The 27052-nt window shown below is 47.7% G+C and overlaps 1 protein-coding gene across 1 annotated transcript in view; it reads right to left on the bottom strand.

Annotated features, from left to right (window-relative positions):
- Nucleotides 1-26404: 26404 nt before the first annotated feature.
- SIGMAR1 (sigma non-opioid intracellular receptor 1) overlaps nt 26405-27052 on the bottom strand; it is a 3359-nt gene continuing 2711 nt past the window's right edge. The window contains exons 3-4 of the mRNA XM_033164714.1: nt 26801-26893; nt 26405-26712 (exon numbers count right to left, since the gene is read on the bottom strand). Coding sequence (XP_033020605.1) covers nt 26486-26712; nt 26801-26893 — 320 coding nt within the window. The 3' untranslated portion in view covers nt 26405-26485. The remainder of the gene's footprint in view (nt 26713-26800; nt 26894-27052) is intronic.

The raw sequence follows: 27052 nt of genomic DNA, 5'->3' as shown, positions 1-27052 counted from the left end.
GTAGCATATAGAAAGATTCTTTTCTTTTCCTGTGGGATATCCTTCCCTAATATACCTAATAAATATGCCTCCGGTCTCTTTTCTATAGAGATTTAAGCATCTTTTTTATTTCTTCATGTATGGTACCCCAGAATTTCTTGATCTTTTCACAGCCCCAACAAACATGGATCATTGTCCCTTCAACTTTATCACACTTCCAGCATAAATTGGATTTAATATTATTTATTAAATTTGTATACTGCCCTATACCTGCAGGGTCTCAGGGCGGTTACAACACAAAATCACAATATAAAAACATACAATACATAATACAAACAAAAACAACCCAATAGCGCCCCCCCCGCCAAATAGAGGTTTCCCTCCCTCGTTTCTCACTGTGTACCCCATAAACCTGAGCTGGAAATTCTCCCAGTGCTCCAGAGCAGATCTAGGGGTTGTGGCAACACACAAAGGGAGGAGAGAATCTTGTTCCATGAATGCAAAAACTCATTTGAATCCCGCCAAGAGCCAACCTAAGTTAATTCCCTGGACAGAAAATATTAAACTGGAAAGCACTGTATGGAAAACACTCTGGCCTGATTCAGACATAACACCCTCTCTCTCTGCCTAGGTCTAATAACTATGAGACAAATGGAAGAAATTGTGGAACAAAGGGTAGCGTGGGTGAGCCATTATTTTTAGAGATTCCATTCTTTCCTGTGAAAGAAAGGCGCCCGGCAGCTTCTTCCGTTCTTGCTTGCCATGTAGGGAGCTGTCCAGAGTGCTGAAGTTAGAGCGGAACAATTGACGCTTCCTAACTTTTCTGGGTTGACTCCAAAAGCGTAGACGGAAACTGAAGCGTGCAAGAGGGCAAATGACGCTTTTGCTCCATTACAGTTTAGTTTTTTTGCACAGACAGTTGCTTATGGTTGCTATAGAGAGTCAGCATCTTTGCTGCAGATTGCGGTGGGATCAAGTCCCGATGCTTCCGGAAGAGGAGAAACTGACTTAACTTAGCAAAAATCAAAGAAAATGTGCCAATGCTCACCTGTTAAACCTCAAGCTGCCCGTAGAAGAACTGGCGTCAACACTGCCATTTGCTCCCACAAGGTGGCCAATGAACTGGATGGCTCTAAAACACGATTAGAGAAATTCATGGAGGATCCGATCCGGCTATCGGTGGCTAATAGCCACAATGGCTATGTTCCCCTTCCACTTTTGGAGCCAGTTGCCAGGGAGTGCAAATGGAGGGAACACTGTTACCCTCATGCCTTGCTTGTGGACTTCCCTTTGGGCATCTGGTGGACCACTGTGAGAAAAGGAGACTGGACTAGATGGGCCATTGGCCTGATCCAGCAGGCTCTGCTTACGTTTCTCGACCCACTGAAATTAATGGCTCTGCATTTCAAGAAATGGTTTCAGTCTGCATTTGGTTCGATCCATACAACTCACCCCTTATTCAATCAGCAACTGGTGGTCCTTTTGGGAGATAACCACATAAGTTTGTGTTTTTGAGCTATCTGAGTGGCTCCAGAGGATATGAAGCTGCTTTTCAGACTCACGCTATTTGTGTGCAATGCTTGCTCTCGTTTTTTGCCATGCTTCTTTACAAAGAGGCACCGCCAAAGGCTGGAGGTCTCTAGGCTCATCTCACAAGGAAATGATCCCTGCACTGGTTGCTCCTGGAGTTGTCTGACTCGTAGGACTGTCCGTATGTTGTTCCAGAGCTGTGCCTTTGAGTTCTGAACCCAGAATTCATAGCATTGACCATGTTTTATCTTGTTAATAAATGAAACAGATTGGGGGATTGCAGTGGTCTGGAGTTCACACAAACAGCTAGTAAATCCACCAGATGAGGCAGTCTGGCTTGGTGGGCAAAATGTTCAAGTACCACTTAAAGTTAAAGGTAAAGGGACCCCTGACCATTAGGTCCAGTCGTGTCTGACTCTGGGGTTGCGGCGCTCTTCTCGTGTTACTGGCCAAGGGAGCCAGTGTACAGCTTCCGGGTCATGTGGCCAGCATGACAAACCCACTTCTGGCGAACCAGAGCAGTGCCCAGAAACACTGTTTACCTTCCCGCTGGAGCAGTACCATTTTAATTACTTGCACTTTGACATGCTCTCCAACTGCTAGGTTGGCAGGAGCAGGGACCGAGCAACGGGAACTCACCCCGTCGTGGGGATTCAAACCGGCCACCTTCTGATCAGCAAGCCCTAGGCTCAGTGGTTTAACCCACAGCGCCACCATCATTTTGACTCAGCCTCAGTTCCTCTTTTGTAAGAAGGCTTCATTGTTAGAACTGAACTAATAGCAAGGGGAATTTATCATAAGAATTGGCAGTGCGCTCCCTAAATCAAAAGTGTGATAGGAAAAACGAATTCATCATTGTGGCTCTGGATACAATGCCTTATATACTCAATATCAAAGCACACCCTACAGGAATAATTGCTTTGGCTGTGAAGCTGAGTCTCTCAGAGTCTGAATCAATACAGACCATTTTGGTTTCCTGAATCTTCGCACTATTCCGCGAGCCCCTCTTCCAGTTTATAGACATTTTCCCACGGGAGGAAGTGATGGTCACCAACCCAGAAGGCTTTAAGAGAGGACAAGACAAATTCATGGAAGACGAAAAGGCTATCAGTGGCTAGATGCAATCATGGCTCTGCTCTGCCTACACAGTTGGAGGCAGCGGTGCTTCTGAATGCCAGTTGCTGGAAAACACAGGAGGGCAGAGGGCTCTGGTGCTCGGATCCTGCTTGCTGGTTTCCTCCAGAGGCTTCTGGTCGGCCACTTTGAGAACAGGATGCTCCTCTTCCAAAGTTTTTAAGGACGATCCCATGCCTGCTTATTCAGAGGTCATGCCTCTCTCCTCTCCGCACTGAGGCTCTCAGCGGAGCTCAAATGTCACCCAGGTCTGCCAGCTTTCCAGATGTCAGGTGGCAGAGGAACCAACCCCTATGGCAGGTTGCCAGGAACAGAGGAGGAGGAGGAGGAGGAGGAGGAGGTGGAGGAGGAGGAGGAGGAGGAGGAGAAGAAGAAGAAGAAGAAGAAGAAGAAGAAGAAGAAGAAGAAGAAGAAGAAGAAGAAGAAGAAGGAGTTTGGATTTGATATCCCGCTTTATCACTACCCAAAGGAGTCTCAAAGCAGATCAAATTGTCCTTTCCCTTCCTTCCCCACAACAAACACTCTGTGGGGTGAGTGGGGCTGAGAGACTTTGAAGAAGTGTGACTAGCCCAAGGTCACCCAGCAGCTGCATGTGGAGGAGCGGGGAAGCGAACCCGGTTCAACAGATTACGAGTCCACCGCTCTTAACCACTACACCAGTGTTTTTCAACCTTTTTTGGGCAAAGGCACACTTGTTTCATGAAAAAAATCACGAGGCACACCACCCATTAGAAAATGTTAAAAAATTTAACTCTGTGCCTATATTGACTATATATAAAGTAATTCTCTTGAATTTTTCAATTTTTCCCACGGCACACCAGGCAACATCTCACGGCACACTAGTGTGCCGCGGAACAGTGGTTGTAAAACACTGCACTATACCACACTGGCTCTCAATAAGACAAGGAAAAGTCCTTACCATCTGCTTTTTATTCAGTATTTACAGAATTTACGCTTGGAGTGCAGCCTCTTGGAATAATGGTGTTGTCCCGAGTGACTCTCCACCCTCCTTTTCTCCCGCTTCCTCATTCATCACCATCTTCCCTACAGGCGGCGCTGAGGGCCCTTTGCTTCTGAGTCCTTTGCTCCATTACTTTCAAGGCTCGCCAGGTTCTGGAAGGTGGGGGGGGGGGTCTGGGATGCTTTCTGAAGACACTGAGTGCATCAGCTGTTGCCCTCCTGGTGCTCCCTCTCCCATTATTTCCCAGCGTTTCCCCTCATCTTCCTCTGAGCTGTGACCTCCCTCAAACCCCTGTTGTAATTCTGAACTGTCTTCTTCTCCTCTGGAAGGGTCAGGCTGGGGAGGCGGTCTCCACCATTCCTCCTCTGCCCAGCCCCTAACACCAGAAAACAGCAAGTGACCCCCCCTCTCCCTTAATTAAACAACTCTCCTGAATGCTTCACCCCTCTTTTCAATTTTTGGAACAGCCCAGGCTCTCAACAAGGCTTTGTGGGTGCTCCAATTTCAGGCGCACATTCCAGGGTGCAAGAAAATATCTGGAATATCCTTGGCCCTATTAGGTTGGATTTTTCCTCAAAATTTGGGTATTTTCCAAAGTCACAGAAACAACTTTTGGTTGGCGCTGTGTCTTTTGTGTTTCTTGCAGGGGGAGAGCTGGATTTGTGCACTCGCTGCTTATTGCTTTCTTTGTGATTATGTTAGGTATTTTTGTGGTTTTTTTACACTGTACAGTGCCCTGTGATCCTTGGAGGCAGGGTGTTGCATAAATTTAATAATAAAATAAAATAAATCTGTTTTAGTTAGAATTAGCTTATATCTGATGGATGGAACAAATGGCTGGAGGAGCCCTCCCTGACCTTCCTTAAAACGAACCAGAACTCTCTCCCTCCTTTAGCGGTACGTGAGCCTTCTCTCGGTGTGACACATGGATCAATAACCCCATAATAAGCCATTGCCGCCTTGCACGGAAGACCTGGCTTTCGTTTCTTGGGGTTCTTTGCCTTGAGATTCCTCCCTTCCCAGAGAGAATCTGGGGAGCTAAACTAGGATAACAAGCCGGAGCGCCTGAGATGGGCAGCCCGCTTGCCTGCAGGGGGTCCAAGGAGGCAGCCATTGATCCAGGGGGATAATTGGGGGTCTCACCTTGGCCTCTTGCCGCCAATCAACTCCCAGCAGGGGGGTCTGGTGTGCCGAGGGCCGCAGGCTGGACTGGCAAACATCACATGGGTGCAAGTGAGACTCAGCCTCTGGAGCATTCATTAGCAGGCTGGGGGCAGCAGGACCCCCTGGCGAGCCAGGCTGGATGGGAAGGGACACCCGTCATCTCCTGAGCATTAATCAATGGCAATCTATGGGGCTCCAGCAGTGATCGTAATTGTCCACAGCGCTGGTGTGGCAGGCAGGGGCGGAGGGAGTAGGGAAGGATGGAGTCCGGTGCAGGAGGGGAGGGGGCACAATCTGCAGCTGTTCCGGGGAAAGGCCTTGGCAGCCCAGTATTCCCCCCTCCCTATGCGCCAGAGAAGGCAAAGTGGTATTTTACTCCCAAATGGATCATCTTGTTGTGAGTTCTGGAAGACCTGCTCCCTTGCCTTTTCTATCTGGCCTGGACTGACTCCAGCTGCAAAAGCTGAGGCTGCTGAACAGACCCTTGGGCTGGGGTATTCTTTAGGCATTTGTGTGTTTCTGTTATTGTTGTTTAAAATGTTTTAAATTAATTTATAGGCGATAGTAATAAATGTTAGGTGAAAATAGGATGTAAGAAGTTAGAATGGTGTAATGTGTGTTTTGTTAAAAATAAGTTTATAGATATATGATGATAGATAAGGATTAAGAATATTGGAGAAAGAGGAATTTAAATAAGTTATAAAGTTACTATAGTATATTCGTAATGAACGCAGAAGAGAGGACGTGAGGAAGTCCCTAAGTAAGATTATAAATAAGATATGATTAGTTATGGTGCTGGAGGAGACTCTTGAGAGTCCCATAAATAAGTTAAATAAATGTTTTTTTTTGTTAGGTTTGTCTTTGTATTTTAGTTTTGTAGTGTAATGTAGTAGTGTTTTGTTTTATATTCTGTATTGTATTTTGTATGTTGATTTTTTTGCATTTTTGAGAAAATTAATAAATTCTTATTAAATAAAATAAAATAAAATGTTTTAAATTGTTTTTAACTGCTCTATAACTTGTATGTTTTTCAATTTGGGGTTTATGTGGGGTGTGCCTGGGAGAGAGAAGCTGGGGAGAGCACCCAGGGCCAGTCACAGAGGTTCAAGGGGGAGGTAAGGCCAAGTGAGGGGCACACGGCACAAGCAGTTAGTAGTGCCTGTGTCTTGCGCCAGCCCCTCTTTCAACCTGGGGGATTGCGGTTGTCCTATCAGCCAGTGGATGCTGTTGTGAATGCCGGCTCAGTTCAGAGTACAACCCCCCTCATCCATGGTCTGATTGTGAATGAGGAGGCCAATCTGGTCTACAAATCTGGGTGGGTGAGGAGGGTGGCATTGGCCTCACCCAGTTATGCCCACCTGGGTGCTCAGTGCAGCATCAGAGCAGATTTGAGGGTTGGGGAGGGGGAAATGCTGTAGTCTCTACAGATCATAGAATCATAGAATTGTAGAGTTGGAAGGGGTCCCAAGGGTCATCTAGCCCAACCCCCTGCAATGTAATCTCAGCTAAAACATACATGGCAGCTGCCCATCCAAGCTCTGATTAAAAAACCTCAAAGGAGGTTCCACTGTTGAACATCTCTTACTGTCAGAAAGTTTTTCTGAATGTTTAATTGGCATCTCCTTTCTGGCAACTCGGAACTATGGGTCCGAGTCCTACCCTCCAGAGCAGGAGAAAAAAAGCTTGCTCCCTCTTCCATGTGACAACCGTTTAGATATTTGAAGATGGCTATTGATGCTTTTGAATTCTGGTGCTGGAGGAGACTCTTGAGAGACCCATGGACTGCAAGAAGATCAAACCTATCCATCCTTAAAGAAATCAGCCCTGAGTGCTCAATAGAAGGACAGATCCTGAGGTTGAGGCTCCAGTACTTTGGCCACCTCATGAGAAGAGAAGACTCCCTGGAAAAGACCCTGATGTTGGGAAAGATGGAGGGCACAAGGAGAAGGCGATGACAGAGGATGAGATGGTTGGACAGTGTTCTCGAAGCTACTAACATGAGTTTGGCCAAACTGCGAGAGGCAGTGAAGGATAGGCGTGCCTGGCGTGCTCTGGTCCATGGGGTCACGAAGAGCCGGACACGACTGAACGACTGAACAACAACAACAACAACAACAAATCACATCTCCTCCTAGTCTCCTATTTTCCAGGCTAAACAGGCCCAGATCCTTCAACCGTTCCTCATGAGGCTTGGTTCCCCTCCTTGCTTTCCCCTCTCTGCACACCTTCCAGCTTGCCAATATCCTTCTTAAATTGTGGCACCCAGAACTGGACAAGTATTCCCGGTGTGGTGTGACCAAGGCAGAACAGAGTGGGACTATGACTTCCCTTGATCTGGACACTAGATTTCTGTTGATGCAGCCGAGAAATTTTTTTTTGCTGCTGCATCACACTGTTGACTCACCAAGACCCGTAGATCCTTTTCACATGTATGACTAGTAAGCCAGGTGTCCCCTATCCTATATTTGTGCCTCTGGTTCTTCCTGCCTAAGTGCCATTCCGGGAATTTTTCTGCCCTCCTTCTGTTGTGCACTTTCCAGAAACAGTTAAAGACATCTTTGTCCCGACAGGCTTTCCCAGCTGTATAAACGGGACTTGCCACAACCAGCCACTTGTTAAGCTTTCATTCTTGTTTTAAACAGTATTTGTTCTTCTTCTGCTTTTAAATGTTTTTAACTATCTTGTAAATTGCTTTGAGGCAGTGGCTTGAAAGGCGACTAATAAATTAATTGCAACAATAATGCAAGAGTGCGGTAACATTGGGGAGGCATCGCAGAACAATGAGACAAGAGGGAGGCTGGTGGGTGGGTCTAGGGCGAGTGCCCATCCACACCTCAACTTAACGTGGATCGGGACCCTTTGCGCCTGGGACTGATGGGAGTTGTAGTCCCAAACATCTGATGTGCAGGCTGTCTCAGCCTCTCCGACACAAGCTCCCATCTCCCGACCCTCTCGAACCCACAGCAGCCGCAGTCCTCTCTGATTAGACACAGATTAAGCGCCATTGATTTCCGTTGCTCATTAAATCTTCCGCTCGAGGCTTTGGAGGTCCCTGGCCCCAGGCGCCGGCTAATCCCCCAAGGCCCGGCTCTTTTCTTCTCCTCCGCGTCGATAACTCCGCTGACAATGTCAGTTTTCTCTTTTTGCTGCTTCCAGCAGTATAATTTGCCAAACACAGGGAAAGAGGCCTGGGCAGGGCGAGGGGTCGAACTGGCACATCCTGCCAGGGGGCAGATGGCTTCCCCAGTGCCCAAGGGAGGCGATTTGAGAAAGAGGGGGCTATCGATGGCCACCAGCCATGCTAGCTATGCTCTTGCCCTCCATAGTTGGAGGCAGTGATGTTTCTCAATACCAGTTGCAGGAAGCTACAGGAGGGGAAGAGGGCTCCCGTGCTCAGGTCCTGCTTGCAGGTTTCCCAGCAAAGGCATCTGGTTGGTGCCACGAACCTCCACTTCAGACTCTCCCCTCATTACTAAGTGAATTTTTAATCAGGTGTTCTGGGTCAAATTACAATGCACCCCACCTGTCCCTCTGAGGTCCGTCTGTTATTTCAATCCCCTTTTATCTATAATCTGGGAATTTCTTAGTAACGGGAGTTTTCCTCTCCTTTGCCTACAGTTCGGGGTCTCTCTTTCATTAGATCCCCTCACTATATCAGTTAGCTAAGCCCTCTTAGCAACTCTGTGGCAATGCCAAGGTTTCCGCCCGCTAGCCCCTCCTGAGGGAACTCCAAGACACAAACTATCGCCTTTCAGTTTAGTTTTGTCCTTTCCCTGAGTTCACCTCCTCAAGAGCCCATATAACTCGCTGGACCAAATGAACGACGATATTTTCTTAGCTCAACAATAAGAGGTCTTTATTTCTTACAGAACATAACGGTTTCAGTGATGGTTCATAAGCTTAGTTTCATAACAGTGTAAACTCTTTCTTTCAGCAACATATACACATCTTAAACGATCCTAACCTAACCTAAACCTAACCTGGCCCCACACCCTCCTTCTTCCAGTCACCACTCTCCTCACACTAAAGGCTCTTCCTCCTTTTAAAGAGCGGAATGTCCCACCTCCCAAGGGGTATCTGCCACTCAAACTGGGGTGCCCATTAACTCCTAAAACACTGTGGGTTTCTGAACATCCCCTAACTTAGATCTGATTCATTACAGTTGGCCACTGTGAGAACAGGATGCTGGACAAGATGGGCCATTGGCCTGATCCAGCACTCTCTTCCTATGTTCTTATGATTCAGGGAAGGAAACGGCAAGATTATTCATCATTTAAATGCCCCCCCTTTTCAAGAGACTGCGTTGGTTTTGCCAATTATGGAGAGGCCAAATGCTTAGCTGAAGTCCAGAGCTGTTTGGCAGGAGCAGCCCTGTTCTCCTGGCCTGGATGTTGACACCGGTTCTGCTTCTGGATAAGAAATTGTGCAGAGGAGAGCAGCCAAGATGATCAAGGATCTGGAAACCAAGACTTATGAGGAAAGGTTGAGGGAATAGGGGCAGGGGCGTACCCAGGATCAAAACTAGGGGGGGGCAAGCCATGGTCGTTCAGGTTCAAAGACAAAAACAGCTTCAAAAAACAAAAACAGCTTCAAAAAACAAAAAGAAAAACTCCCCCCAAACAGAAAGCCCCAAATGGCTGAAAAACTCATTTTCCCAGGATCCTCAGTCCTTGCAAAGGAACTACTCACCATGCAAAGGAACTCAGTTTCCCAAGCTCCCTTGCAACGATGAATCCCGGCAAATTCAGAAACTGTTCTTTTCTTGCCAGCAGATGCAGCGTGGATACAAAAAGCAGGCAGAGGAGGAAGGATGAGAACCCAGGCTAAGACCATGGTCAGCCCTCGGATTTGCCCCCTGACACTGCCCAAGTCTCAGCCTGCATCCCCATTTGACCAAGCAGGGTGCAGGCTAGGATCCGGTCTCTGATAGGCACGCCAGCTCTTTGTCGGCATGAGGGAGGGGGAAACAGCCGGCGCAACACACACACACACACAGCGGCCAACTGTGTCTCGGCAAGAGGCCAAGAGCTTGATTGTTACTGAGATTTTCTGAGGGGGAGAAACACCAGTCGTTGAGCTTTTTTTCAGGAGGAGAGCTTTCCCCCCCTTTTAGGCTGCCGATAATCATTTAAGTTACAGGTGGGTAGCCATGCTGGTCTGCCATAGTCAAAACAAAATAGAAAATTCTTTCCAGTAGCACCTTAGAGACCAACTGAGTTTGTTCTTGGTATGAGCTTTCGTGTGTATCTGAAGAAGTGTGCATGCACACGAAAGCTCATACCAGGAACAAACTCAGTTGGTCTCTAAGGTGCTACTGGAAAGAATTTTCTATTTTGTTTCGATAATCATTTAATATATATTTTTTTGCTTCGGGGGGGGGCAGCTGCCCCCCCTGCACCCCTGGGTACACCCATGAATAGGGGATGTTTAGCATGGAGAAGGGTTGTAACATGGAAGGTGGAGCTAGCTTGCTTTCTGCCGCTCCAGAGGTGGAGGCGAAATGGAACCAACAGATTCAAATTGCAAGAAAGGAGATTCCGATGAAACATCAGGAAGAACTTTCTGACAGTAAGAAGTGTTTGACAGTGGAACAGACTCCCTTGGAATGTGGTGGACTCCCCTTCAGTGGAGGTTTTTCAACAGAAAGTAAGAATGCAAAAACATAAGGGGAGCCAATGGCCCGTCTAGTCCAGCGTCCTGTCCTTGCAGCGGCCAACCAGATGGAAACCAGCAGAATTGGAACACGAGCCACTCTCCCTTCCTATGGTTTCCAGCAACTGGTATTCAGAAGCATTGCTGCCTCCAACTGGGGAAGCAGAGCATAGCCACCATGGCAAGTAGCTATCAGAATGGACAGATAAGTCCCAGACCCCTGTGGGGCAGTGTGAGAAGGCAGCTTTCTTTGGGGTAGGGGGGCAGCTCAGAGACATGGGGCGGCAGCAGTGGCTGCCAAGAGGAATTCCAAGGAGAGGGGAGATGAGGCTGAGGGAACAGGCTGAGGAAACGCTCCACAAGGGAGGGTGTTTGAACCAGTAGTGGTTAAGAGCGGTAGACTCGTAATCTGGTGAACCGGGTTTGCGTCTCCGCTCCTCCACATGCAGCTGCTGGGTGACCTTGGGCTAGTCACACTTCTCTGAAGTCTCTCAGCCCCACTCACCTCACAGAGTGTTTGTTGTGGCTGAGGAAGGGAAAGGAGAATGTGAGCCGCTTTGAGACTCCTTTGGGTAGTGATAAAGCAGGGTATCAAATCCAAACTCCTCCTCCTCCTACTCCTCCTCCTCCTCCTCCTCCTCCTCCTCCTCCATCATGAATTTATCTAATCCTCTTTTAATGCCATCCAAATGGTGGGCTTGTTGGTTTTTCACAAGCTGATCTGCAATCTACTGGTAGATGCTCACCTGTATATTTCTAGAAATTTCTCGGCACATTTCTCAGCACCTGCCTGTGTGATTTATGCAGGGGATTGGACTAGATGACATTTGGGTGTCCCTTCGAACTGTACAAGTCTATGATTCCATGACCAGAACTTTAAACGAGGCTTACTTCCAATCTGGTGGCCATCACTGCCTCCTGCCTTTTATCTGTCCCGAATCTTCTTGAATAGATATAGCTACAAAGGCCCTGCAAAGAGGCACCAAGCAACTTACAGGCATAGACTGGGAGAATCTGTTGTGTCGGACTTGGTTGCGCAATCCAATTTACTGGACGGTTGTCCTCACAGTTGAAGGACATGGATGGTGTCCCCTGGAAGCCTCTCCAAATTTCAGACCTTTTGGATGGGGGATGTACCTGTCTTAAGAATCCCCTAACCCATGGACTGCAAGAAGATCAAACCTATCCATTCTCAAAGAAATCAGCCCTGAGTGCTCACTAGAAGGACAGATCCTGAAGTTGAGGCTCCAGTACTTTAGCCACTTCATGAGAAGAGAAGACTCCCTAGAAAAGACCCTGATGTTGGGAAAGATGGAGGGCACAAGGAGAAGGGGACGACAGAGGATGAGATGGTTGGACAGTGTTCTCAAAGCTACTAACATGAGTTTGGCCAAACTGCGAGAGGCAGTGAAGGATAGGCGTGCCTGGCGTGCTCTGGTCCATGGGGTCACGAAGAGTCGGACACGACTGAACGACTGAACAACAACAACAACCCAACAACCCCCAAATATTACACCACCAGGGACCTGCCTCGCCTATGCTATGGGTTGCCAGTGCTGCATTTTATGGCGCATAGAAACTGTGACAATTGATCCTTCCAAGGTTATTCCCTCCTTATATCACAGCTCCTTTTGCAAGCCTTGCCATTTTTAATTGTCACTCTTTGTTGAACAAAGCTTTTATTTATCCTCCCTTTCCTTTTTTTGTGGTGGCGTCTCTTTCAATAAAACTATCGACTCAACAGAACAAAGGCAGTGCAGACTCTATGCTCCTTTATCTCCCTCCCCATCTGATACTTCCTCGCCTCTCCATGCCCCCCCCAAACAGAATGGAACTTCTTCTCCACTAATTACAGTTGGGAGTTTGGGGAGGAGAGTTTGTCCAGTGCTCCAAACTTTAGGGTACTTTGAAAGCATCTTCTTTCCTTGCTCATTTCCTGCAAAGCATGGAGAAAGTGGAGAGAAGAAAGTTTTCCTCCCTCTCTAGTAACACCAGAACTCGTGGGCATCCCATGAAGCTGACGGCTAGAAGATTCAGGACAGATAAAAGATAGTCCTTCGTAACGCAGCACATAGTTAAACTGTGGAACTCATGCCCACAGGAGGCAGTGATGGCAACCAACTTAGATAGCTCTAAAAGAGGATTAGACGAATTCAGGGGGGAAGAGAGGGCTATTGATGGTGACTAGCTACAATGACATCTTAAAAAGCAGAGACATCACCTTGCCGACAAAGGTCCGTATAATTAAAGCTATGGTTTCCCCAGTAGTGATGTATGGAAGTGAGAGCTGGACCATAAAGAAGGCTGATCGCCGAAGAATTGATGCTTTTGAATTATGGTGCTGGAGGAGACTCTTGAGAGTCCCATGGACTGCAAAAAGATCAAACATATCCATCCTTAAAGAAATCAGCCCTGAGTGCTCACTGGAAGGACAGATCCTGAAGCTGAGGCTCTAAGACTTTGGCCACCTCATGAGAAGAGAAGACTCCCTGGAAAAGACCCTGATGTTGGGAAAGATGGAGGGCACAAGGAGAAGGGGACGACAGAGGATGAGATGGTTGGATAGTGTTCTCGAAGCTACCAACATGAATCTGACCAAACTGTGGGAGGCAGTGGAAGACAGGAGTGCCTGGCGTGCTCTGGTCCATGGGGTCATGAAGAGTCGGACATGATTAATTGACTAAAGAACAACAGCAGCTACAATGACCATGTCCTCCCGCCACAGTTGGAGGCAGCAATGCTTCTGAATATCAGTTGCTGGAAATGACAGGAGGGGAGGATAGGGATCATTTCCAGAAGGTTCCACCAGCCTCCTAACTACCTGGACTAGTTCAGCAGGTTGTCATGTTGCACATGCAATAATGGCAGAAAATCAAGACTGCAGATAGCCACCCAGCCTGTGTTCATTGGAGGTTTTTAAGCAGAGGTTGGGTGGCCATTTGTCTGGGATTCTTTAGCTGTGATTCTTGCATTCCGTGGACTGGGCTAGATGACTCTTGGGCCCCTTCCAATTTGATAATTCTATTATTCCACTTCACCACCAGCCCATCATGGAAAATATTCAAAACTGGCTCTCTTGTAGCCAGTGGGACTGCTCTTGCACCTTCTGCTACTTATGCCCTGTCATTCTAGTGACTTCAACCCCATCAACTCCCCCAAAGACAACAGGACAACTTAGTTGTAGACCAGTGGTTCCCAGTGAGGTAGGTACTGCAGACCCTGTGTTTTTCAAAAGCCAAGCCACAGACCTCCAATGGTAGGTTTTGTTATGTGATCGACTGGGGTCCACAGACCACCAGCTGGAAACCACTGCTGTAGAACATTTCCCTACAAAATGGTGCCCTCTGCCATGGCTGGCTGGAGCTGATGGGACTTGTGTTCTGAACACATCTGGACTCAGGTCACAAGGCTGGCAGAGTCCGGAGAGCCCAGATTTTCAAACTCCACCAGGGTTTCGACAAGGGAGCCTGCCAAGTCCCGCTAATAGGTCCCTTGTGTCTGCAGAGGGGTGCCTTTCTAGTTGATTAAAAGGCGCTTTAATCAATTGATCTAGCACACTCATCAATGAAAGGCGGTAACCCTGATTATTCCTCGGCCAAAGCAAGTCAACAGGTCAAGAAATTAGGGGTTTTATTGGGCTGAGTTAGACTAAGAACATGAGAAGAGAACTGCTGGATCACGCCAATGGCTCATCTCGTCCTCTTCTCACAGTAACCAACCAGGTACCCATTATGGGAAGCCTGTAAAGGGGATTTGAGCACAAGAGCACCTCCCCCATCCTGTGGTTTCTAGCAACGGGTATTCGAAAGTATTTCGACCTCCAAATGTGGACACAAAGCACACATCTCATGGTTAGGAGCCATTGATTGCCTTCTCCTCCCTGAATTTCTCTGCTCCTTTTTTAAAGCCACCCAACTTGGTGGCTTTGTTGATTTTTCGCAGGCCGCTCTGTGACCTACTGTACATTCCGAGAAGCTCCACAGCCCACTTCTCTGCAGCTGCCTATGTGGCTTGGACTTAGATGACCCAACTCTGTGAGTCTATGAATCTATGAGGCTTGCTTCCGGGTGTGTGTGCATAGGGTTTCAGGCTAACTTTAGCATTTTATCAGAGTCACTTCACCTCAGGCCAAGTGCTAATGTGGGACTGGACACGATCCAGTGTTCTGCTGTGCACTGCTCCACCTGTGGCAGGGGAACATCAGGGGACCCTATTAGCTCACCTTCCCCCATGATACAAGCAGGGGGCTGGACCTTATTGCAGACTGGAGAAACCAGTTGCCTGCAGAGCCTTGCAGCTGTCAAATGAACTCTCAATGGAGCAGTGGTGAGGGTCTCTCCCCCCCCCCATGGTAGGGACATGTCCACTGCATTCCTTTAAAAAATGCCTTTTCTGTTCATTTGTCTTGTTACCTTCCATGACCTCCCAGAACCATTGCTTTGTCCTGCAAGGAAAATAACACAATCATCATTTTTACATGAATAGAACGCGTGCTTTTATTTAAAATGCATCTCTGGGTTATTTGTGGGGCATAGGAATTCGTTCATTCCCCCCCCCCCAAAAAAATATAGTCCGGCTCCCCACAAGGTCTGAGGGATAATGGAGCGGTCCCCTGCTGAAAAAGTTTGTTGACCCGTTTTATATTGTAAACGTCCCTGTGATCCTTGGATGAAGCGTGGGATAGAAATAATAATAATAATAATAATAATAATAATAATAATAATAATTAGTGTGAATTGAATTTCAGGGGGTGACGAGTCCTCATCTGCTGATGCCCAGAAAGAAAAGAAGCAAGCCAAATCAACTGACCAATTTCAAAGACGTTACGAATTCTACCACACTCTCTGCTGTCTCTCCAGAAGCTCCCAGTCTTGGTTTGAACCATGAACCCAACCACTTTTCACTCCAGCCCTAAACGGATCGTCGGAGGCCTCAAAGTCCTGGGAGCCGTCCAGGAAGTGTTTTTAATTAATCTAACTGGATTCCTTCTGCCAAGAAAACTTTGTAATTATGAGATACCAGTTGGAAGCGCCAGCGGATGGCAGGGCAGCTGTCACATTCATTAGCTTCTCTGTTTATTAATTAGTGTCACCTATTACAATCAATAGGATAGATCGGGGCTCGCGTGGGGGCCTTGGGAAGAGTTCCCAGCAGGCTCGGTGATGAGATTTCAAAAGCCGCCAGCTCCCAGTTACTTGCAATCGCTATATCTATTTTGTTTTAAACTATGTTTGAGCAACTCTTTGCTGAAGGAATGAAGAACCTATCGATCTATCGGGCGCTGCAAAAACCTCAGCACAGGAATGCAAATCAACATTGATTTGCTTTAACTTTTTAGTATTTAGCTTTGAGATGGGCTTCACATCTCGCACTGGGAAAGGGGAAGAGGAGGAGGAGGAGAAAAAGAAAGTCCGGGCTCAGCGCTGTCTCTCTTTGCATCTTGCCTCAACATCTTCATTAGGCGGCTTCTGAAGCGAGGCTGGCAAGAGCTGGAGTTTGGCGGCACCCAAGTCGGAGGTTGCCTCTTGTCCTTCAAAACCAAGGCACCCATGAAAGGTCAACAGACTTTAAGGGGCGAGAGGGGACTTCACAGACCTGGGGAGGCACACGCGGCTGAATGGATGCCCGAAATTGCCGAAATGCAGTGGCAGAGAGTAACACCTGCCCACCAAAGGTTGCCCTGGTTGGCTCAGCTCCTCACCAGCTTGCCAGAACGTTGCATCTCGCAAGCAGTAAACATGCACAACAACCAGCTCCCAGGATGTTCCCACACCTTAACATAAGAACTTCAGAGAAGCCTGCTGGATCAGGCCAATGGGTCATCTAGTCCAGCATCCTGTTCTCACAGTGACCTACCAGATGCCTGTGAGAAACCCGCAAGCAGAATCCGAGCGCAAGAGCCCCCTCCCTTCCTGTAGTTTCCAGCAAGGCTTCCCATTGGGGCATCTGGTTGGCCATGCTGGAGTGGGAACTGGGGCCACTGTGCTTCCACTCCTACCAATGGAACCCAGTCTAGAGAGTAGCACCGCGTTGGGGGCCCTGGCAGTGACGCTGTGTGGAGCCCCAGGGAACTATGCTATTCCCAATGCTTTTCAATATGTGCATGAAGCTGCTGGGAGGGGTTATTAGGAGTTTGGGGACAAGTTGCCGACAGTATGGCATATGTTTGTCCAGATGTTATGTTTCCCCATAACATCTGGATCAGAAAGGGTCATGTTGGCCCTGGAACAGCGCCTGGTTCTATTTTATTTCATTTTTTAAATTTTTTGCTTTTTAATTATCTTTATTGAATTAAAATACAAATATATATACATACATAAAGATAAAAAAAGAAAAGATTAAGACAAGAAAAGAACGGGGGAAATACACACATACAAAACAAAAATTTGCATTATTATACAACTGTTCTTTGAATTTCTAAATAAAACACTTCCAATTCTTCTCATTGTACTTGTATTGCTATTTACGTTTAATGCACAGCCTTCTATTACCCTAATCTGTTCTCGTATACTCTAACAAATTAACATTTGCACATTGTATTTCACAAGGATCAGTTTAATTCCGGAAGGAGATTGTTATTTGGACAATAAGTTTTTAGGTAATTTTTGTGTATTTTCCATTCTTTGTATACTTTCTGGCTTGAGAACCCTCTTACTTTCCCCGTCATCTTTGCCAGGAACGGTGCCTGGTTCAAGTGGTGGGATGGACAAGGGGAAATAAGCTTGCATCCTGGAATGATGGAGGCACTGTGGTTAAGTGGTTTCCACGTCAAGGAAATGGGTCCATTGCCTGCCGTGCACACAATGGCACTCCCCCTGCTGGAGCAGGAGGGCAGTTTGTGGGTGCTCAGGGGTTAGAAGTGCCTCATACCAGATGGGACTGGTGCAACAGCTAAGGTCCTTCCTGACCGGAGGGCCTGACCACAGTAGCCCAGGCACTGGGGACTCCAAGAATGGATTACTGCAAGGCACACTATGTGGGGCTTTTTTTTGCAATGGATCCAGAAACTGCAGTCAGGGCTTGTCCACACTTTCTCTCGTGATGTGCCTAGAAAGTACGCATCCAGGTTTCCCCCCTGCCCGGCTCCTTTCCAAGGGAAAACATGACCGATCGGAACAAATGTTAATTCAGGGAAAACTCGAATTGCTGTTTGCTCTGATTGAGTGCTGGGACGCGGGTGGCGCTGTGGGTTAAACCACAGAGCCTAGGGCTTGCGGATCAGAAGGTTGGCGGTTTGAATCCCTACGACGGCATGAGCTCCCATTGCTCGGTCCCAGCTCCTGCCCACCTAGCAGTTCGAAAGCATGTCAAAGTGCAAGTAGATAAATGGGTACCACTCCGGCGGGAAGGTAAACAGCATTTCCATGCACTGCTCTGGTTCGCCAGAAGTGGCTTAGTCATGCTGGCCACATGACCCGGAAGCTGTACGCCGGCTCCCTCGGCCAGTAACGTGAGACGAGTGCCGCAACCCCAGAGTCGGACACGACTGGACCTAATGGTCAGGGGTCCCTTTACCTTTACCTGATTGAGTGCTAAAGAACAGCTTTCCCCTGGGAAAAGCAGTCTGGATAAGCCCTCTGTGCAGAATGCTGTGGCTGACACCTGAGAGGAGTGAGACCCTGCTTGCATATAAGACCTCTGTTACGAGATCTACTCTAGTTGACCATTTGCTACAGGGCAAAGTTCAAGGGATCACTATCAGTATGGTAAAAAGGTACGGTAAAGGATTCCTGGACAGTTAAGTCCAGTCAAAGGTGACTGTGTGGTTGCAGAACTCATCTCGCTTTCAGGCCAAGGGAGCCGGCGTTCGTCCAGACAGCTTTCCAGGTCATGTGGCCAGCATGACTAAAAACACCGTGACGGAAACCAGAGCGTACATAAACACCATTTACCTTCCCGCTGCAGCAGTACCTATTTATCTACTTGCACTGGTGTGGTTTTGAACTGCTAGGTTGGCAGGACAGAGCAACGGGAGCTCATCCAGTCACGGGGATTTGAACCACCGACCTTCCAATTAGCAAGCCCAAGAGGCTTGGTGGTTTAGACCACAGCGCCACCCGTGTCCCTTTTTGCTATTAGTATATGGCACCCTTAACAGGTTGGGGCTGGTTTCCATGCAATATTACTTTAGCGCATACTAGGGCTAAATCAGAGCCTAGGGCTTGCTGATCAGAAGGTCGGCGCTTCGAATCCCCGTGACGAAAGCATGTCAAAAGTGCAAGTAGATAAATAGGTACTGCTCCGGCGGGAAGCTAAACGGTGTTTCCGTGCGCTGCTCTGGTTCGCCAGAAGCAGATTAGTCATGCTGGCAACATGACCCGGAAGCTGTACGCCGGCTCCCTCGGCCAGTAAAGCGAGATGAGCGACGCAACCCCAGAGTCGGACATGACTGGACCTAATGGTCAGGGGTCCCTTTACCTTTTAGGGTTACCATATATCTGGATTTTCATGAATACAGCCAGCAATTGGCTGTCGGAACCAGTGTCTGGGGCAGTAATCGCTGTAATGTCCGGATGTATGGCAACCCATGTCGGCAGTTGCCAGTTTGGCGATTTTCCTTAAAAATTGCTCAAAAGATTTTGCATTAAAAGCTCAACCACTTTAGGCATTTTTTTTAAAAAAGCTTTGCCCTCCCCCCAAAAACCCCACTCAACTTTCCTGTTGACGCTCACCTTTTGAAATATGGCAACCCTAATATATGCCCACTCAGCTGCTTAAATCTGCAGAACTGGCTCTGTTACAGGCATCACAGAAAATTATCCCACACTTTATATTTCAGTGTAGGATCACCTACACTTTGGAACTCCTTGCCTCTTGACAGGGGCAGGCATTTTGGCTGTATTCTTTTTGGCACCTGCTTACAATGTTTTTAAGACAAGCCTAACCAAAAATGCATAAATTGCATGTGTTTTCTTTTTACTACTGATTTTAACCATCCTTTGAATATTTTTAACTATCCGTTTTATGTACTGAGGATTTCAGTGCTTTATGTATTTTTAAAACTGCATAGGGGCTTTCTTAGGATCAGGTGACACCTATTTTTATGGATAAACAAGTAAATAAGCACTGAAAACCATTGTTTAAGTGGGGGAATTTCAGCAATTGATCTCCATGGATAAAATTCAAGGAGTCCTGGCAGGCAGCAAGACTGGCATTAAACAGGGCAACAGGGCCACCTGCTGGAGCTCAGAAACACTGAGCCCACATGCTTTCCATTAAAGGTGGTTTGATTCAAATCAATGTGAAATAGGGGTGATATGATAGCCATGTTCAAATATATAAAAGGATGTCATATAGAGGAGGGAGAAATGTTGTTTTATGCTGCTCCAGAGAAGCGGACATGGGGCAATGGATTCAAACTACAAGAAAGAAAATTCCACCTAAACATTAGGAAGAATGTCCTGACAGTAAGAGCTGTTGGACAGTGGAATTTGCTGCCAAGGAGTGTGGTGGAGTCTCCTTCTTTGGAGGTCTTTAAGCGGAGGCTTGACAGCCACCTGTCAGGAATGCTTTAATGGTGTTTCCTGCTTGGCAGGGGGTTGGACTGGATGGCCCTTGGGGTCTCTTCCAACTCCTATCATTCTATGATTCTATGATTCTAAGGTACAGTACAGGCAGTGAAGCAGTAGATATCGCTCCCGCGAAGTTCAGGTGTGTGTCGTAAGTTTTAGCAAGCAATAGCAGGAAGCCACATATAGCAGGGCATGCGTGTTCGGTCTGGGGAAGGTTGGCGGCAGGTCCAATGATTGGATATCAAAGCAACACCATCTATACCAATCACCCTTTAGACTAGAAGTCCCACAAGGCCCACTCCGCAAGCTGGGGGCTGATGAGATGCAGTCCACTGGAGACCACGTTGGCAAAGGCTGATCTAAATTCAAATGCACTTTTGGTGGCGTGGAGGCAAAAGTGACCCACAGAACCTCTTCCAGTGGGCTGTCACCCTCCCTGAAGTGACCCTCCTTACCACTGTCGCCAAGTGGTGGTTGAAGACCGCGTCCCTCTAGGCATAGGGAGTAGACGGAGCACATATAGGATGCATTGCTTCTTTCGGTGCAGGGAAAAAGTCAAGGGAGCTTTCAGTTGAAGGTCCATGCTGTAAGGTAAAGGTAAAGGGACCCCTGACCATTAGGTTCAGTTGCGGATGACTCTGGGGTTGCGGCGCTCATCTTGCTTTATTGGCCGAGGGAGCCGGCGTACAGCTTCTGGGTCATGTGGCCAGCATGACTAAGCCGCTTCTGGCGAACCAGAGCAGTGCACGGAAACACCATTTACCTTCCCACTGGAGGGGTACCTATTTATCTACTTACACTTTGACGTGCTTTTGAACTGTTAGGTGGGCAGGAGCTGGGACCGAGCAACAGGAGCTCACCCCATCGCGGGGATTCGAACCGCCAACCTTCTTCTGATCAGCAAGCCCTAGGCTCTGTGGTTTAATCCACAGCACCACCCGCGTCCCTATGGTCCATGCTATACTGTCCCCTAATCTAGAGAGGTTTCTGCATAGAACAGTTTCATGGGTGAGCTGGGGTTCAGGCAGATCCACACCTTGCTCTCTAAAGTAATGTGTGTTTTTGGGCACGACTGGAAAAGCACCCAGTGAATAAAGCCCCAGCAATAGCTATCTCGGTTCTTCTGTAAACTCCAAATAATAAAAAGAAAGCATGGGGTTTTTCCTTTTGAGATAGGCACCAGCCTTTTCCTGCATCCATTTAGAGAATGGGCAAAAGAGAGAACACTACAAGCCTGTTGACAGCCAAGAGGCAGAATGTGGGGCTGTGAGAAACAGGCAGGAACTTCGCAGCATGAGCCTGCCCAGGGAAGAAAGGTCAGTTGCATTAAGAGTCAGAAGTGGACGAGAGGCTAGATTTACATGGCGGATGTTCTGGTGTCGCTTGACTACGGGAAACAAGGTGAGAAGAACCTTGGTCACTGGTTACTAAACATTTCAATGCAGCGCCTTTCTTTAAAAAAATGACTAAAAGCAGAAAAAGGCAAAATAAGACATTTACTGAGCATCAGACGAGTCTGTTACATTCTCTGCAGAAAGTCTAGCAACGAATTTGGCGGTGGGTGGGTGGGTGTAGTGGCCTCATGATCCAATCAGCTCTGTTCAGGAAGATGTTATTTGGTAGCTCCGCAAGCTAGGGATCTCCTCAACTTAGGGAAGAAGAAGAGAAGAGTTTGGATTTGATATCCCGCTTTATCACTACCCGAAGGAGTCTCAAAGCGGCTAACATTCTCCTTTCCCTTCCTCCCCCACAACAAACACTCTGTGAGGTGACAGGTAGGTAGCCGTGTTGGTCTGCCATAGTCAAAACAAAATAAAAAATAAAAAAATTCCTTCCAGTAGCACCTTAGAGACCAACTAAGTTTGTTCTTGGTATGAGCTTTCGTGTGCATGCTCACTTCTTCAAATATGTGAGGTGAGTGGGGCTGAGAGACTTCAAATAAGTGTGACTAGCCCAAGGTCACCCAGCAGCTGGATGTGGAGGAGCAGAGACACGAACCCGGTTCACCAGATTATCAGTCTACCACTCTTAACCACTACACCACACTAGGGGACACTGTATTGCACTCTAGAAAGGCCAACTGGATGCAGGAGGGCAAAATAGCAATTAGGTAGACAGTGCACAGAATCAAGTAGCTTGCTCTTGACCCACTAGGGCAAGGATCAATATTGAACTTCAATTATAAAATCCCATGAGGGGCTGTTTTGACCTATGGGGTAGCTCAGTCGTTAGAGCAGGAGATTCTTTATCTCAGGGTCATGGGCTTGACCCCACGTTGGGCAGAAAGATTCATGAATTGCAGGGGGTTGGACTAGATGGCTCTCGTGGTCCCTTCCAACTCTACAATTCTATGATGATTTATTAAATTTCTACACCAATTTTCACCCGAGGATTACAGGGCAGTTTACATCAGTGTTTCCCAACCTTGTGCCTCCAGCTGTTTTCGGACTACAATTCCCACCATCCCTGACCACTGGTCTTGCTAGCTAGGGATGATGGGAGTTGTAGTCCAAAAACAGCTGGAGGCACAAGGTTGGGAAACACTGGTTTACATTATAAAAGGGTAAAGGTAAAGGGACCCCTGACAGTTAAGTCCAGTCACGAACGACTCTGGGGTTGCGGTGCTCATCTTGCTTTACTGGCCGAGGGAGCCGACGTTTGTCCGCAGACAGCTTCCAGGTCATGTGGCCAGCATGACTAAGCCGCTTCTGGCGAAACCAGAGCAGTGCATGGAAACAACGTTTACCTTCCCGCCAGGGCAGTACCTATTTATCTACTTGCACTTTGATGTGCTTTCAAACTGCTAGGTGGGCAGGAGCAGGGACCGAGTAACGGGAGCTCACCCCGTCGCAGGAATTCGGACTGCCGACCTTCCGATTGGCAAGCCCTAGGCTCAGTGGTTTAGACCACAGCACCACCCACATCAGTTTAATTATAAAAACACAAAATACATACAATCTTTTTTTAAAAAAAAAAACCACCCCTGCACCCAGCTTAAACAGCCATTGATATTTTAATTAGTCAAAGGCCTGGGAGAAGAGGAATGTTGTTGCGTGGCACCTAATGATATGTAGTGAAGGTGCCAGGCAAGCCTCCCTGGGGAGAGCCTTCCACAAGTGCGAAGCCACCACAGAAAAAGCACGTTCTTGTGCAGAGGCGGCACATGAAGAAGGGCCTCAGTTGATGATCACAGGGACTGAGTTGGCCCACATGGGGAGACGTGGTCCTTGAGACACTGTGGTCCTGAGCAATTTACAGTTCTATAGGTCAAAACCAGTACTTTGAATTGGGCCCAGAGGACTGGCATTATATGCTCAAACCATTATATTCTCAAAGGTACTCAAAAGGACGACCCTTTCAAAACTTAAGTGTCCTAAAGGCCTTTCAGTGACACCTGTGCTGCTGAACAACGGCACCTGTAAGCTCAGTGTCTGGAGACAGGTAAATCTGGCTCCTGCTGAGGGACAAGTTTTACAGTTTTTAAAATCAAAATTCCAAGGAGTATTCCTCTAATCCAGGGGTCACCATAATCCTGCAGACTGTTTACCCTTCACTCTCTTGTATTTCTTTCTCCCATCTTTAACCCTTGCTGCGAAAGTGTTAGTTCTGCATGAGCCCCCCCACAAAAAAAATCAACGTTAAGCCAAATAATAAGGCATCATTTTTTGCTTCTTCCAGTGGAAAAGATGCATGTCTTGGAACTGCACGGGGGCCTTGCAGCATGAGGTGTGACAAACGAGCCTGAACACCTACCAAGGATCTGGAAAGAAAGTCACACAGATCCACTTTCCAGCTCGCAGTTGCCCTACAGAGACCAATATGAAGCAAATATTCATTTTGCTACTGTTTTCAACAATCAATAACAAAAGCAGACACACAGCGGCGAGTTTAATCATGGTTCATTGTATTATCTTTTTGTCAAAGTATAACAATCGTACACACCAATTTATTCTCAAACACTGGTTGGCAAACGAAACACCCAGGTCGGCTGTGCACGGAGGCACAGTTGCAGTAACTGAGACAGTAACCAGACACATGCTACATGTTCGGCTGATGGTGACAAGAATACTGTACTGGAAATGCATCCGATTCTCAGCTGCTGCTGCTAATGCTAGCCCGTGGGACTCCCCTGACAAGAGCTAGCAGAAGCTGGGACAGAGGAAGCCTGCAAACGGGTCAGCTGCCCTGCAACCATCACTGCATCCTGATTCAAATAAAGAAGTGTTCAGCCCCAGGGGAAGTTGGGGTGGGTGGATTAAAGAAGGGGAACTAGCTGCCCTTTCAGGTTCTGAGGCTTGCTAATAAGCTGGGACCATTGGGTAAGCTAGCACCTGGCTCCAGGGTTTTTAAACAAAAGCATACCAAGTACACAAGATTGAGCACCTGGGATGACCCTTCTAAAGGCACACCTACACAGCTGCTTCTTGCAGGAGGGGTTTGGGCATTTTAGCTGCACTCGTCACCTGCCACCAAAACAGCCAAAAGGAATAAATTGCAAGACCGGCTTGGACCATGCAGTCTGCTCTACTGCCTCCCCATGCAAGTGCTGAGTTGTCATGGGTGGGGAGAAAGCCCAGGAAGGTTGTCAGCAACAGTGGTGAACGCCAGCACTCCAGTTGAGCTCTCTCAGGAACTGCTGCAAACACGACCCAAGTCAAAAGAACAGTTTCTATTTGCACATATGGGAACGATATGGAATCCCCAGGAAGAAAAGAGAAGGAACTGGGGGTAAATTATACATTGGGGTGGAAGAAAAACATCCTGCCCAGTTACAACAGCGTTTCAAGAGAAAAGATTGGAAAGAAGAAACTACGGTTTGGAAAAGACAGAGGTGGGAACAAGGTCTGAGGGCTTGCAAGCAGAGCTTCTGCAATCCTTAACTTTTTGGGGTGGCCCTGCCACCAAATAAGATTCCATTTGCAGGAGAAAGGAAGGTTTCTTCTGCAGAGTCAGTTATCTGAAGAACACAGTTATTAGGTGCTAAGAGGAAGTGGCTAGGGCAGAGATACATGATCTTTGGAACTACAGCTAGGGCAACCTCGCCCCATTTCATAGTCCAGGGAGTTTCCAGTGGGTGCAGTAAAACTGAACAATACATGAGAGGGGTCCTTAAAAACTCTCCTCCTCTTGGGGCTTCCCGTTGTCTCCCCCTCCCAGCCATCCAAATATCCTGGAACTATGCTATACCAGGGTGGGGGGTGGCAACTGGCATTTGGTGGTGGTAAAGACGAGTTCAGTCTTTGCTAAAGAAACATTGGAAGGAAAAAAAAGAGACGAGGAAATGCCACCACTATGGCCACCCACCAGGAAAGCCCAAGCAAACTTTTCACCCAGTTTTGCCACCTCCCCAATGAAACCATCCCTGGGTTTGGCCCTACACCTCCCCCTCCCCAAACCCGGTTGAATTTTGAGCCTAAAAATTCTACCTTTGGGCTCAAGCCCAATGAGGAACCGTGGAAGAAAAAAAGGAAATAAGGGCAGTGTCTGGTCCAAGCAGGCTCCAAGCGAGATTCTCACCCCAGGGTTGAATCAAAAACCATCCCTGGGAACAGTGGCCATATGGCATCCTGCCACAGACATCAACACTAAGAGGTATACAAATATATATCTATATATCTACACATGCGTGCATAGCTGAAGAGGCCACCAGAGTAAGGCTCTAAGTTAAGGCGATGGACAGCGGCTCTCCGTGTTAGGATTACAGGATAAAACTGGATGAGGTCCTCTTGAGAACGTGCAACCCATTTTGAGGATGGAAGGGTGGAAGGCAGCTCCCTCCCAGACTTTGGCCCCGTGGGGATTAAGACATACAGGAAAAGTCATGTTACAAACACAGACCAAGAGCCAAGCGCCCCACACAGCAGGCCCCAAAGAACCAATCACACCTACCGACAGAGGAACAGGAAAATGCCCACGTTGAATCAAGGGGGGTGGGTAGGAGAGGATCAAAGTTTAGCAGGAAGTATTTTTTTTTTGGTCTGTGTTAAACAGTAGTGCAAATATACTGCGGGAGCTCAGAGACTCTCAATGTACTGCTGCTGCTCCAACACCATTCATTTCTAGAGAGGGTGGTATGTGTAATATATGTTTCAAACACCCCCCCAACAAAGCAAAGCAAAGCAAAAGTCATGCACTGACACGAGCTCAGTAGGTTGCATCCTAAGGTGGTTCAATCACACCCAGAATGTAATGCAACAGCCTCTCTCTCGTCTATGCATGGCCAAAGACACCCTGAATGTTGGCTGTCCACATTTCCATTAAAGTGCCCATTAAATCACACTGCAGAGCACAGCACACTTACAGAAATACATGAAGGAAGCATTCAGGTATTGAAAGATAGAAAGACAGGATTCCCTCTTACTTCTGGTAGATCCCTCTCTATGCCTGCTGAAACACATATGATGCTCCCAGTATTGTGTGGGTTTTTTCTGAGCACACGAGCTACACCACTGCTCTCTAGTACATGGTGCAGCCAAGGGGAGGCAGGGAGGGAGGAGAGCCTTCCATATCAAGGGGGGTGATGACTGACTTGGAGCCAAGGAGCAGTGAGCGCTCAATGGCCCGAGTCGCTGAAGTAGGCATTGAGCTCCAGGAGCAGCGCCTTGACGTAAACACGCACAGTGTAGAAGAGGGTGAGGAAGTCCTGAGTGCTGAAGATTGTGTCAGCAAGGGCAAAGGGGAGCGTTGAAGGGATGAAACCGCGGCCGTACTCCACCATCCATGTGCCGGCGCTCCACTGCACTGATGTGGCCTCTCCAGACCGGTGGACGATGGTATCTCCTGCACAGACAGGAAACAACACTTAAAGAGTCTCGTCCTACTCTTCCTCCCACAGAAGCATCACCTTACAAGGAATTACGCAACTCACCGGGGTAGTAGATCTCGCTTTTGGTTGTTCCTTCTTTCCACTGCCGGAAGGTCCCTGAGATGATGGTATCGTAGATATCGGCCCAGTATCGACCTGCAAGGGAAGAAACAGCATCCAGTAGCAGTTAAGGACTAAGAGGCAACACAACTCAGTAGACGAGATTTGACTGCTCTTACTGTAACTGCTTGTTTGGAGGGAGATGGAGAAAGCAATGCCAAAACCTCATCCTCCGTCAGCTGTAGAGGTCTTATC

This window comes from Lacerta agilis, chromosome 11, assembly GCF_009819535.1.
Source record: "Lacerta agilis isolate rLacAgi1 chromosome 11, rLacAgi1.pri, whole genome shotgun sequence".
Classification (NCBI taxonomy): domain Eukaryota; kingdom Metazoa; phylum Chordata; class Lepidosauria; order Squamata; family Lacertidae; genus Lacerta; species Lacerta agilis.
This window is presented reverse-complemented; position numbering and strand designations above follow the sequence as displayed.